The following is a 13,936-nucleotide window of genomic DNA, read 5'->3' as shown; positions in this document are numbered from 1 at the left end:
TGAATCATGCGATATGATATGATATGTTCTGGATCACGTGATTAACTAAGATATCAATGATGACAAAAGTATGTTTTTCTAAAAATGCTAAGTCTCTATTACAAGTTTTCAAAAGTGATTAAGGCATGAGTCAGAGTTCGATTTCAGTCATGAGTTATTTACATGTCCATGCACGCATTGCATGATATACCTCTTGTATGGTCTTGTTAATTGTGGTATGCAATATGATTACTTATTAAGATTTCTTGAAATCTCACTGTTGTAGTTTTCTACTATCATTCCTCTCCCGAGATCGTAAAAGTTGTTACAAGACTAGAAGGTGACACCGATGGCCACAAGGAAGAGGACGGCACCTCCTTCGGAGAGGATCTTGCATAAGATGGACATAAGAAGGTCCGAGCCCACTATTTTGGAGCACCTAGAGGCTATAGATCAAGAGATATATGAGATCTTCCAGTTTATTGAGGAGTTCCAACACCTCAATAATATGGGTAAGGATCAGGTTTTGGAGAAGTGAGTGAAGGATGAACCGCTATGAAAAAAAAATGCCTAGAGTCCCCGTTTCCCAGAAAAGTTTTTGGAAATTGATATATTTTGAAAAGTATTTGGTCTCATGTTTTGGGAGACACGGACTCATATTATATTTTGAAAACTCTCTTTTTTTTTACAATGACAATGATGTGACAAAGTTGGAAAAAAATGTTTTTTTAGTCTGTAACATATATTATGCAATTGCCTACGGCATTGCCTAGATTTTCTTTACTTTTTTTCTATTTTCCATTAGACATTTATTGCATACTGTTAAAATATCTAGGAGCATTGCATATTATGTATGATGTACGAGAGGTGTGTAGCTTTGTATTACATATCCTAGCGTCTCAGTCACCGCCAAATCCCAAGTGGGGGCGAAGGGCACCACAGTTTGAATCCTATCTTTTCTTTGTAACCTTCACCTTAGCCTTACGTTACAAGCCTAATAAAGACTTACCGATCCTCGATCATATTTTTGTTCTACATTAGTGGAGAGTAATTTGAAAAGCAAGCTTATTGAGTTTAAATTATCAATTTCATAACTAGAAATCCATTATATATATTTATTTGTTTGCATAAAATCATCCAAAAAGCTAATAATGAAGTGAGAATGATAGGTATGCATGAATGAGAGGATTGATAATGAGCTGGAATGGAGTTTTGAATTAACTTTTGGACTTGTATGATATTAAATGATTCCTTTGGATTATAAACTTTAGGCAATCTTTGATGCAACAAACTTTATGAATTAAACTAATTCTTGTTTTTAGTTGTTTTTCTCTTTTTCTTTGCTTGAAGGCTAGCAAATTTTAAGTTCGGGGGAATTTGATAAGTGTAATTTTTACATAATTTTTATTACTCTTTTGCTTATTAAAATTGTTAGTTTTTCTTCATTCTTTTTTTTTTTAATTTTTAATTTTTATTTTTTATTTTTATTTTAGCTTGTGTTTGAAGGAATGAAAAGGTTTGGTGCAAAAGGAAAGCATTTTGATATATTCAAAGAAGGAAACAAGGGCACAATTGAAAAGTTCAAGATTGATGTATGAACTAATTTTATTTTTCTAGGACTTTGATGTCGTCTAGATTTAAAAACACAATTTAAATTATAAGTTATTTTATTTCTAATTTTTTTTATGTATAGTTTATCCTTGATCTTAGTGCTTACAATTTTCTAGCCAATTATTATTTGATCTATTGAATCATAATGAAATCGAGAGATAATTTTTTATTAGAAGCTTTTAGAATTAAATACCATTAGTTGAGCGAAAGATAGACATACTTTACTGCAATTAGTGTGATTTTAGATTAAGAAAAATCCAAATAACATAATGCATCTTTAAATAATTTAATTTACATGGAGATATGATAAATTATTAGGTGGAGATATTTCTAATGTTATTCGAGAGAAAACATTGAATAATTAAGGGATTTATTTTTCATCAACTTGAAAAATTAGAATTTTATAGCGCGGAATAATAAATTTTGTGGGATTAGCTAGCCAGGTGAAATCAAAGGCTCTAGATTTATTTTTATTATCTCTTCAACGTTAAGTTTTTATTCTCTTTTCTTTTAATTTATTTTTGCCAAGCACATTAGTTTAATTAGGTGGTAAAATCTTTAAATTTTCAGTTTTTTTTTTCTAAATAATAAATAATTTGGTGAATTTCAATACTCAATAGCATAATTAGTAGTCTATGTGGGGTTCCACACTTTTTTTTTTTTTTAAACTTTACTACTTTTTGTGATTTTGTTCACTTGCAAATATTTTCACATCAATTTCACCTGGATTTCCATTGACAATTATTGAGTAACTCATTGTTCTTACAAAGTTCATTACTAATTTAATCCATTTCTGATTGAAGCCTAACTTCCCCATCAAAGCCTCCAGGTAATCCCACTTTACACGATCCTATGGTCTTGACAACGGGTAATACTCAATTTATTATATTGTTATCAATTTAGAAAAACTTGGTTAGTAACTTAATACAAAGATCAACAGATTGGAAGTTCATTTGTAATTTAGCAACGAAATATCTCGAATTAGTGTATAAATAGTTTGTAACCTTTTATCATTCAACAAAATTGCACTGTTGTTCATTTCTCTTACATAAAATTCTACAAAATTGCAACGGGTCCAATAGATTAACTATGCACACTACAATTGAAGCATTCACTGGAAATCTCAACATCAGTGAACAGAGGTTGAAAATGAGAAAGTGGTATTGGCATGATTCAGAACGTCCTGGTAAAAGCCATTCCCTTCTGAAGTGAAGCGATAACGGTAGTACCAACAATGACCCATTTATCACTGTTTAAGACTTGGTAAACTCTTGGACTTAGTTTTGAGCCTTTATACTTCACCTGCTACCCTGCTGGAAGAATTTTTCTAAAAATAAAATAAAATAAATTGATAAAGAAGAAAGAAGAGAGTGGTTGAGACCGGAGAAGACCAAAGACTACTAGAAATTAAACACCACAACTGCAACCACTGACTTCTTCATTTCCCATCTTTTATATAGTTCAGGTGTTGGATTGGGTCAAAACATGCCTTGCTTTGTCATATCCTTATTGCACCCATCTAGGCTTCCCGAAAACACTGTCCTGCTCTTTACCTAAACTTAACTTCTTTTTCTTTGGCATTGTTATTTTTTTTCTTGTTTATCCTGTCGTATTAGATCATACTTAGTACTCTAACAATTCAAGTCTAGACGAACAGTAAAGTGTTTAATTTTGGCTCATTCACTTTGTTACTTCTAAGCTTGAATCCAACATCATTAACTTTAGGTTTTTTTTTTTTAATACAATGGGGAGGGGGGCAATCCTTGGTTCTCTTAGTGTGAAACCAAGTTGTTGTCAATTGGTCCAAAGGACCTTGGCTCCAAAGTAAAGTTAATGTTGAGATTGTTGCTCGTTTGCAAAATGCTGAGAATACTTAAGGATTCCAGCTTTAGCATCGTCTTGGGTCGTCTTTGCTACTTCAAGATTTTCTTTTATACTCTTCATTCTTTTTCACCCGAGACCCATTTCTACCCTTCATTGGTAATTTAGGCAATTTCCGTATATTTTTGTTCTTTGTTGTATGTGTTCCAATCTCAATATTTTGTAACCTTTACTATTACATGTGTAAGATCAATTTTCATAAAAAAAAAAAATTACTTTTACAAACTACTTTTCATGGGAATTTGTGTCATTTAGGTGCGGTTTGGATACTTAGTTGAGATAAGATAAGGTTAAAAGTTGAATAAAATATTTTAAAATATTATTTTTTAATATTATTATTATTTTAAGATTTGAAAAAACTAAATTATTTATTATATTTTATATAAAAATTTAAAAAAAATTAATAATAAAATAAGATGAAATAAAATATTTATTGTACCCAAACCGAGCTATGGTATAGCCTTGTGCAACGGCATTTATTTTGAGTTATCGCTTGTTTTGGACTTTTGGTGCAAATTATCGAAAACTTGAAAATTAAATGAAAGATTTAATTGGTAATTATTTATGTACGTAACTATTTTTTTTTTTTTTAAACGGCAAGCAGTATTATCATCACCCCCATATTCTCACCGTTTGTTCAATTTGTATCCTCATTAAAATATAACTCTTAAAATTAAGAGAAATGTTCTATCTATTATAGATTTTATAAAAGTAAATTCATAAACTAATAAACTAATATAGTTTAATGTAGTTCGTTATATTATAATTTTTTTATTATTTTAGAGTAGATTTAGTGTGCTACATTAAGCTACGTTAGTTTGTTAGTTTATTTTGATGATATTTCTTTCTAGATCTAGCACATCTTGAAAATTATGAGTAATATTATTTAAAGGCCTTTTACACTACACACTATATGCATGACATAATTTAATTTATAAGATTCAAATTTTAAAATTATTTTTCAAATCAAATTATACCACGTATAGTGTGTGTGGTACTTTAAAATTATGAGTAATATTATTGAAGGCCTTTACACCACACACTATCTGCATGATCACATATTTTAATTTGTAAGATTTAAATTTTAAAATTATTTTTCAAATCAAATTATGTCACGTATAGTGTGTGTGTTATAAAGGTCTTCAAATAGAATTATTCTAAACTTATAAAGGCATTCAAATATAATTATTATAAACTTATACTACAAGCTAGTTTTCATTCATTCTAAGAGCAATCTCAATGGTTTTTGTATCTTGTTCTTTAAAATAAATCATCAAACTCTAATTTTTCTATTTTAGCTAACGACTTTTACAATATACCATACACAAGCTCATCTATTTTTTCTCTATATCAATTAAATATTCTTTCTTTATTTTTCTTTATTCAATTTAAATACTTTTCTAACAACCCTAAATTTTTAATATTTTCGGATCTTTCAATATTTCTCAGATATTAAAGTGAACACAATATCTATATGTTGCTAAAATGACATCAATAACCCAATAAAAAATTAAAAAGAAAATAAATATGAAAAGAAAAAACTCACTCATCCTTTTTTTTTTTTTTGAACTTTTTATCCTTTTATCATGTTTTGAAAAAATTTTAACATGACTATTTTTATTTTTATTAAAATAAAATGTTCTGAGAATATTATAAATTTTTCATGTTTTATAAATAAAACTACATATGTGAGAAATATAAGGAAAGATTAGGAAAAAAAATTACATAGATGAATAGTGCATGTAGGGCTGGGCAAGCGGGCCGGATTTTTTTCCGGCCCGGTCCGGAACCCGGATAACCGGGTTCCGGTTATGGGCACCAGCCCGGAAAACACCCGGGCCGGTGCCCGGTTTCTAAAACCCGGGTGCACCCGGGCCGAGTACCGGATTTAAAACCCGGTACCCGGATTTTAAATCCGGTATCCGGGTTTTTTTAAAATCAAAACCCAGTGACAAAACGATGTCGTTTTGGCACTGGGTTATATCCCTTCCGTCGGCATCTCGATTCCCCCCCCCAAATCTGACTCTCTCTCTCTCTCTCTCTCTCTCTCTCTCTCTCTCTCTCTCTCTCTCTCTCTCTCTCTCTCTCTCTCTCTCTCTCTCTCTCTCTCTCTCTCTCTCTCTCAAAGAATCTTCCCGAAACCCTACAAATCATCCCATCGCCGTCATCCACTCATCCCGTCGTCGCCGTCAGCCCATGCATCTATCGCTTCGTTTCCTGGGAACCTGGTGGCATGGGACGGTGCCTCCCGACTCTACTTCTGGGACTCCCACAACAATTGTCTCCATCGCATCTCTATTCGCCTGGGCGAGCCCGAACCCACTTCTGTTCTTGCTGCTTCACCCTCTAAGGTTCTCTCTCTCCCTCTCCTCTCCCTCTAATTTACAATTTTTACGCTCTTTTCCCCCGATTTACTGGTAAATGAAAGGTATAACTCAATGTGGTTTAAAATTTGATCTTCTTTTAGTTCTATATGTTTTTTTTCTGTAGTATTGTAGCCCACCTTGAGTGTCTGGGAAGTTGGGATAAATTCTTGAAGAGTTGAGTTGAGAATAATCATTTTGGTTTTAAAATTGGACGGCTTAGTATTATCACATGAGCTAAGCAAGCATAAAGGCTTTGAAAGTTTGCCTCTTTTATTTTTATTTTGAACCTCTTCTCCTCCTCATGCTCGAATGCTACATTCAGTTCTGTTTCATTTTTTAGCTTGAAGTGCTTTGCTAATAATATCATCGATTAATAGGTATTGCAAGCAGATACGGAACTCAACTTTGTAGTTCATAAAATCTCCATCAATAGGAATGGATTGGCACTACTGCTTGCCGGTTGAGAGCGTTTATACATCATGTACCTCTATGGGCATAATTCATCTGAAGAGAATACAATAATTTGTATGTACTAGCAACATGATGCCATTTTTTTCACATTTTCTGCATGTGCAGTGGGGCGTCTCTGGAAGCAACACCTGGTGAAATCACTGAAATGTGACTTACTTTGGCTGACTAGTGACTGAATTGTATTTTTCATTCTAGTTTATTCAGAAAAAGAAGTGTTGAATGATTTGAGTGTGGTCCAGGAGGGACATATTAATTAGTGTTGAATGATTTGAGTGTGGTCCAGGAGGGACACATTATTTTTCATTCTGGCTTGTGTTTGCTTTTTTCTGGAGAGAATGGACATTAGGGACATTTGTTTTTTCTTTTCAAGCGGATATTGATCTTTCTGTTTCAGTTAAAATAAATAGATAGTGTTTATTTATGCAAGATATGGGGTGTTTAAATAGATATGGGGTGTTTATTTATGCAAGATATGGGGTTTTTAAATAGATATGGGATGTTTATTTATGCAAGATATGGGTCAATAAGTTAGTTTAGAAGGACCATTCTCATTCATCTTTGACTGGAAAGAATATAATTATATGCCTAAACCATGCATGCATTATACATTTGGTAATCCTTTTGCATGCACAGAATATAATTATGTGCTGTTGTTTATATATTTAACCATTTAATTCAAATAGCATTGTAGCAAGTGCTGTTATTGATCTGTTTTCTAAATGCAATTGATTGGGGGATTCAGTCCAGTTGTTCGAAGAACTAGATCAGGGGATTCAGGCTATGCAGCACATGGTTGTGTGGAGGATGCTTTGCAACTCTTTGTGTGGAGCTTGAGGAAGAATTTCAGGCCAACTGAGTTCACGCTCAGTATTGTTCTAAGTTCTATTTGTACACTCCCCCCAGCAGAGCAGGGTGGTCAAATTCATGCTTTGGTTGTTAAATCGGGTTTTGAGTCAGATCCAGTTGTTGCTAATTCACTCATGGAAATGTATGCTAAATTTGGGTCAGTTAATTATGCCATGAAGATCTTTGCTGATTTGGGTGTACGGGATTTGATATCCTGGAACACCATGATTTTGGGTTTGACTAACAATGGTAGAGTACACGAGACCCTTGACATTTTTTGATATCCTGCTAGCACACGCACTGATTACACTAGCAAGCATAAACTTATCCATTCTCAAGTTCATCTTATTCAATTAACTATTTTTGTAGCTAGATTTATTTGGACTACTTCTTTTTGCCAGAAAGATGTTGTTCTGTAGATATGACTTTGTACATAAATTTGCTAAGAGATGGCAAAATCTGGGCCAGCATATTTGTTTACTCATGCAATGAACATCATTGTTGGGTGAAAAGAGAACAGATCTGAAAAAGAAAAAAGAGTGCCACAATATTTTTTTGCTGAAAAAAATTTAATAATCAGGCTTTGTTAAAAAAAAAAAAAAACCCCGGGTATTGGCCGGAACCCGGATTTTCGGGTTGTAAAAACCTGGATCAATGACTCGTTTGAATCAAACAATGTACAATTTACCAACCCCAATAACTTGACCTACTCCAAAATAACAATAATGCAATACTATCATCAATTGCAATCAGATCAACGTTAACTATGTTTAACCACATATAGGTCCTAGTAAAATACCAGTGACGATACCAGCTCCTGCAGTTCCTGGGGCGCTAGCATCTACGTCTCTCTGAGTGACAGCATATACTCTAATGGGTATGTGTACTTTCCGTAGTTGTGGATGTCTAAACACGTTGGTCAGCAATCTTAACACCTCAACTAATCCTTCATCCATCAGGAAATTCTGATCCTCTTGATTGTTATCTCCCTTAGGATTCCGAGGTATTCTATCACGAGTCATGTTTCCTTTCTTAAAACACACGAGTATATGTATTAAAACCACATACTACCTTTCATACCTTAAGAAATTCAAGCCTACTGACGACTAAAATTTCAAACCTAATGTTTGGTGCATTTCCTAAGGACATGTGGATTTACTGCTCAAAGACGTATTGCTCTGATACCACCCTGTGACGCCCCCCAAATTTCGTTTGGGATCGGACGGACATTTGAAACGTCGAGACATGCAACACAAGGTTACCTGCCCCCGTTCATGACATATAAGATGCAATGTTCCTAACATGCATCTAACAATGTGCAATATTCGCAGCGGATAAATTTTTTCTTTAGCAATACTATGCACCAAATTAAAAATATCCCAAATACTTAAAACATACTTCATACATAAAAACCCATTGAACAACTAAGATCACAACACTAGTCCAAAATGGTTATGATCCAAAAAGTACTAGAGATGCAACTCAATCGTACAAGTAGTAATTTACGTTAATTACTATATTAACATTGATGTCGCACCGTCGCTTAGTCAACTGTGTCTAGTTGATCAGCTCCTGATTCTCCTTCAGGTCCTGTAACAAGATCTACCATTCGGGGGGAATGGCAGTTGGGACTATCAAAGTGAGATTTGATTACAAATCTCAATAAGTTAACAAAAAAACTTCCACACAAGCTAATGATGCATGGATGACAGTAAAAGCATAAATGCATAATCAAATTCATAAGTAATTAAAGCATAACTTGGCGTACAACATAGCATAATTGACATAACTTAAATTGAAACATGAACTGAACTTGACTTGACATAAATTTGATCTAAAACTTGACTTAGCATGAACCTGCTCTGAAATTTGAATGAACATGATATGAAACTTAACTTATCATGAACTTGTTCTGAAACTTGACTTAACATGAACGTGATATGAAACTTGACTTATCATGAACTTGTTCTGAAGTTTGACTTAACATGAAAAATACATACTCCACAGTTGTTGTGGCCCTATGTATTCTACGTGTAAATACATACTCCACAGTTATTGTGGCCCCATGTATTCTACACAAACTTGACTTAACATGAAAAATACATACTCCACAGTTGTTGTGGCCCCATGTATTCTACGTGTAAATACATACTCAGTTGTTGTGGCCCCATGTATTCTACACAAACTTGACTTAACATGAAAAATACATACTCTACAGTTGTTGTGGCCCCATATATTCTACACATCACAATGCAGTTAATACATACTCCACAGTTGTTGTGGCCCCATGTATTCTACACGTCACAATTGCTGTGTCTCACGTAGTGTATGCGTCACAATTGTTGTGACCCTATACTTCGTGTGCCACAGATGTTGTGGACCCCACGAAACTGAATGTACTCAAGATGAAATGTGACTGGAATATGAAAGGACTGAAGCCCTAACGTAACATAACGTGACTTGAACATAACTTGAAATACATGACCAACTTGAGATAGAAACATTTCGTAACATGGCATAACATATAATAGACAACATATTTAACATGACATACTTGCAACAGTGAATATTACATGACTTGACATACATGTAATAGATGGCATACTTAGCATGACGTACTTGTAATGTACAACAATACATGACAGAATATATTACGTAACAGATAAAATCTGATGATAGAATAAATTCTGTATAACAGACAATTACGTGATAACTTGGCATGGCAAGACATATATGATAACACACGTACATACACTGTAGTTCCTTTACTTAGCACACATACACAGTAAACTGCTAGTAAGTTAAAAACTAACTTACCTTGATTTCCACGTTTCTTATAAAACCTCAAGAGCGATCACGAGGAACTGTAATTAGTGATTCTAAAAGTTAACACTAAATCACTAATAACTTGAAATATGAAAAATACTAACTTAAAGAGTAAAATTTCCATTTTACTCTCTACATGTAGGAAAATGACCGTTTTACCCATAACTTAAGGATTTTGCATACTAACTCCAAAAGTCACCAAAATTTACATGCCTCATGTAAATTTTATCCTCAACTCAAATATCAATTTAGAAAAATTTAAAACTAATCACAACTATTAAAACTCCATAGGGCCGAAATTCTCATATGCTATTTCCATTGATTTTTTTGTTTCCAACTTGTTTTGATCAACCTTTTGATCTATGACTTATAAATATGTGATCTTCAAAGCAAACCATCACATGGTTTAAAAAGATGTCCTAAAACATATATAAGCTTCTAATTCAAGATCACATGGTTAAAAATTAACCAAAACATAAATTTAGCCAAGAACATCCACACTTGGCTTATTTGAATATCTCTTTGCATAAAATTTCATATCTTTGAAACTAACATCAAATATCTTCAAAATAATAATATAACATGTATATAAGATGTTTAGAATCCTTCAATAAAATTATCAAAGTCATTGGAATAGGTTTAGACCACCAAAGAGTTAAACTTTCTCAAAACAGAAACTATTTTTCCTCTTCCAGTTTCTAAGTTTCTAAATCTAAGAAAATCTTTCATCAAAACCTTTAATCATGCAAAAATTCTCAACCAATAATCATATACACATGTTAACAATACTCTATAAAAATTTCAGACCCATATCTATCCATTAGCTTGGTCAAAAACTCCAAACTATAACATATTCTCCAGTTTATCTCTCAGAATGACCTTTTTATAGTTTACATAATATTTGACTGACCAAATGATCCTCTAATGGGACAAATAAGATATCCATGTAAACTAGACTCAAAAAGGAACAACTTATATGAAGGAGACTTTATGATAAACCACTTACAAAAGTTTCAAAATGGGCGTGCAAAAGAACTCCTAAAAGCTGTCAGAGAGAGTGTTTGATATTCTTTTAATGGAAAGTGTAAATGAAGATAATTTCGTGGGGAGGGGTGGCTAGAGATACTTATGGATGAGATATGGAAGAGATGAGGCTGGAGTGAGAGTTAAGTGTAGGACTCTCTTACCCAAAGTGAGAGTTAAGTGTAGGACTCTCTTACCCGGAATGAGAGTGGAGTGTAGGACTCTCTTACCTAATAATATCTACAAAAATCAACTCAATATATTTTTACCCAATAATATCCATGAAATTAGTTTAAAATATTTTTATCCAATAATATACACAAAATTAGCTTAAGATATTTTTATCCAATAATATCTACAGTTTTGAACAGACGTTTCACCCGAAATTATGAAAAAGTGTTATTGCGCCATAAGACCTTAAATAACCCTCCGAGTCTAATGGCACAAACCATAATACATTTTGACACTTCTAACTATCTCCAATAATCAAAAACACACTTCTGATACCATAGTAAATAATAACACTAACTATGTAGTTAGACAAAAACCTATATAATTAATGGATTCGTGAAAGCTTATAGAGTCTCCACGAGTTTCCTAAAGTCAATAGAAATTCCACAATTAAATTTCTAGCGGGCTGTTACACAAACCATTCCTACAACAAGGTTGTAGTACCCATCCATAAAATCAGTCAAAACCAAATGAAACTAGGAAGGGAAAAGGCTTGTGTTATCATTGTGATTCTAAATGGCCCGCTGACCATCGGTGTAATAGCCCTAAGTTATATTTAATTGTGGAAGTGGAAGAGTCTCGTGAGGCATCATTGGAAGATACTGGCTAGTTTGTTGATCAGTTAGAGGGAAAAGACACATGTAAAGAGGAAAAGGCCTTACAAAAGACCCTTGAAATTTCTCTACATGCCATCATTGGCTCTATGAACCTTAAGACTATGAGAGTAAAGGGCAAGATTGGTAATCAATGGGTTGTAATCCTTAATTCAGGAAGCACACATAACTTCCTGGATCTAGCAGTATTGTCTCGGGTTCACATTCCTCTAGTGGAAGAGGATAAAATTAGGGTCAAAGTAGCCAATGAGGAGATGGTGGACAGTGAGGGCAAAGTGACTGGAGTGAATATTTCCATTCAAGAATCATGGTTTTTAGTGGATATGTATGTTCTTTTGTTAGCTAGATGTGATGTGGTGCTTCGAGTTCATTGGTTGCAGGGGTTTGGACCAATCTTATGGAACTGTAAAGAATTAACCATGCAATTTACTTCTTAGCAAGCTGCTGTTAAGCTAAAAGGGCTTACTGGTAACACTTGGATTGAAGAAGGGCCCATTCACAAATGTAGCCAAATGATAAGCAAAAGGGTGTACTCTTGCATTTCATTGAAAATACAGCCAAACACCAACCCAACCCGATTCTAGAAGATGTCTAGAAAATCCTCAACAACTACCCTGATATTTCCCCCCCCCCCCCCCCCCCCAAAAGGCTTACCCTCAACCTGTTCTCATGACCATGCCATCAATTTACAGCCTTGAATCAACACCATTTATGTCCATCCCTACCGATATCCTCATTTTCAAAAGGATGAGATTGAGAGGGTTGTTATGGAGTCGCTAGATCCTAGGGTTATTAGGTCCAGTCAAAGTCCTTATTCCTCACCTGTTTTGTTGGTAAAGAAGGCAGATGGAACGTGGTATTTATGTGTCCATTATAGGGCACTAAACAGTGCCATGATTAAGAATAAATATCCTATACCGGTAGTGGAGGAGTCTCTGGATGAACTACAAGGTGCTAAGGTGTTTTCAAAGTTTGACTTGAGGTCGAGCTACCATCATATACGGGTGAAACCCGAGGACATCCCAAAGACTACCTTGTAGACACATGAAGGGCATTATGAGTTTTTAGTTATTCTATTTGACCTAACTAACGCTCCCTTAACCTTCCAAAGCTTGATAAATCAGGTTTTTAAACCATATCTCAAAAAGTTCATTTTAGTTTTTTTTTTATGATATTTTAGTTTATAATCCAGATGCAACAACTCATTTGAACCATTTAAGGATTACATTTGATACTTTGAGGCAGCACCAATTGTTTGCCAAAATGAGCAAATGTTGCTTGGGCTCGGAGGAGGTGTTGTACTTGGGCCACCTCATTTCTAGAAAGGGTGTATGAGCTAATCCTGAGAAACTGAAGGCGATGTTAGATTGGCCTAACCCACGGTCAATGAAGGATTTGAGATGGTTTTTAGGCCTCACTAGGTACTATCAAAGATTTATACAAGGGTACAAGGCTATTACTGCCAGGTTGATAGATTTCTTAAGGAAAGAATGGGCTTTATGTTGACTAGTGAAGCACAAGCTACCTTTGACAGCTTGAAAACTGCCATAACCCAACCCCCTGTCTTGACGTTACCAGATTTTAACTCACCATTTGTAATTGAATGTAATGCCTCGGGGGAGGCCATTGGTGTTGTTTCGATGCAAGAAAGGAAGCCGTTAGCCTTTTTCAGCAAGGCTTTAAAGGGTCGGACTATGAATATATCGACTTATGAAAAGGAACTTTTTGTACTGGCTAGTTTCAACAGTGCAAAAGTGGCAACCTTATTTGTTGGGCCAGGCTTTTGTGATCAAAACCAACCACCAAAGCCTCAAATTTTTGTTGGATTAGAGGATAGGAACCACTATGCAACAAAAGTGGATTTCTAAATTGTTGGGATACGATTTTGTGGTCGAGTTTAAAAGGAGAAGGGAGAATGTTGTAGCAAATGCCTTGTCTAGGTAGAGGGAACTTAATACAGCAACCTTATATGTGATATTGTTACCTAGTTGGGACTGGGTTAATAAAATTAAGGCTTTGTATGATGGGGACCCAATAGTGCAGGAATTATGGAAGAAGTATCACTCTAGTAACTTAAATAGCCCCTAT

At 34.2% G+C, this 13,936-nt stretch overlaps 1 protein-coding gene across 1 annotated transcript; it reads left to right on the top strand.

Annotated features, from left to right (window-relative positions):
- The first annotated feature begins 7,027 nt into the window (after positions 1-7,027).
- On the top strand, positions 7,028-7,435 carry LOC122282340 (pentatricopeptide repeat-containing protein At1g43980, mitochondrial-like). Its single transcript, XM_043094300.1, has one exon. It carries the CDS (start codon positions 7,028-7,030, stop codon positions 7,433-7,435), a length of 408 nt encoding a protein of 135 aa, XP_042950234.1.
- Positions 7,436-13,936: the final 6,501 nt, after the last annotated feature.

Source organism: Carya illinoinensis, chromosome 11 (assembly GCF_018687715.1).
Source record: "Carya illinoinensis cultivar Pawnee chromosome 11, C.illinoinensisPawnee_v1, whole genome shotgun sequence".
Lineage (NCBI taxonomy): Eukaryota > Viridiplantae > Streptophyta > Magnoliopsida > Fagales > Juglandaceae > Carya > Carya illinoinensis.
Note: the sequence above shows the minus strand (reverse complement) of the source record. Positions and strands in the feature narration are given on the sequence as shown.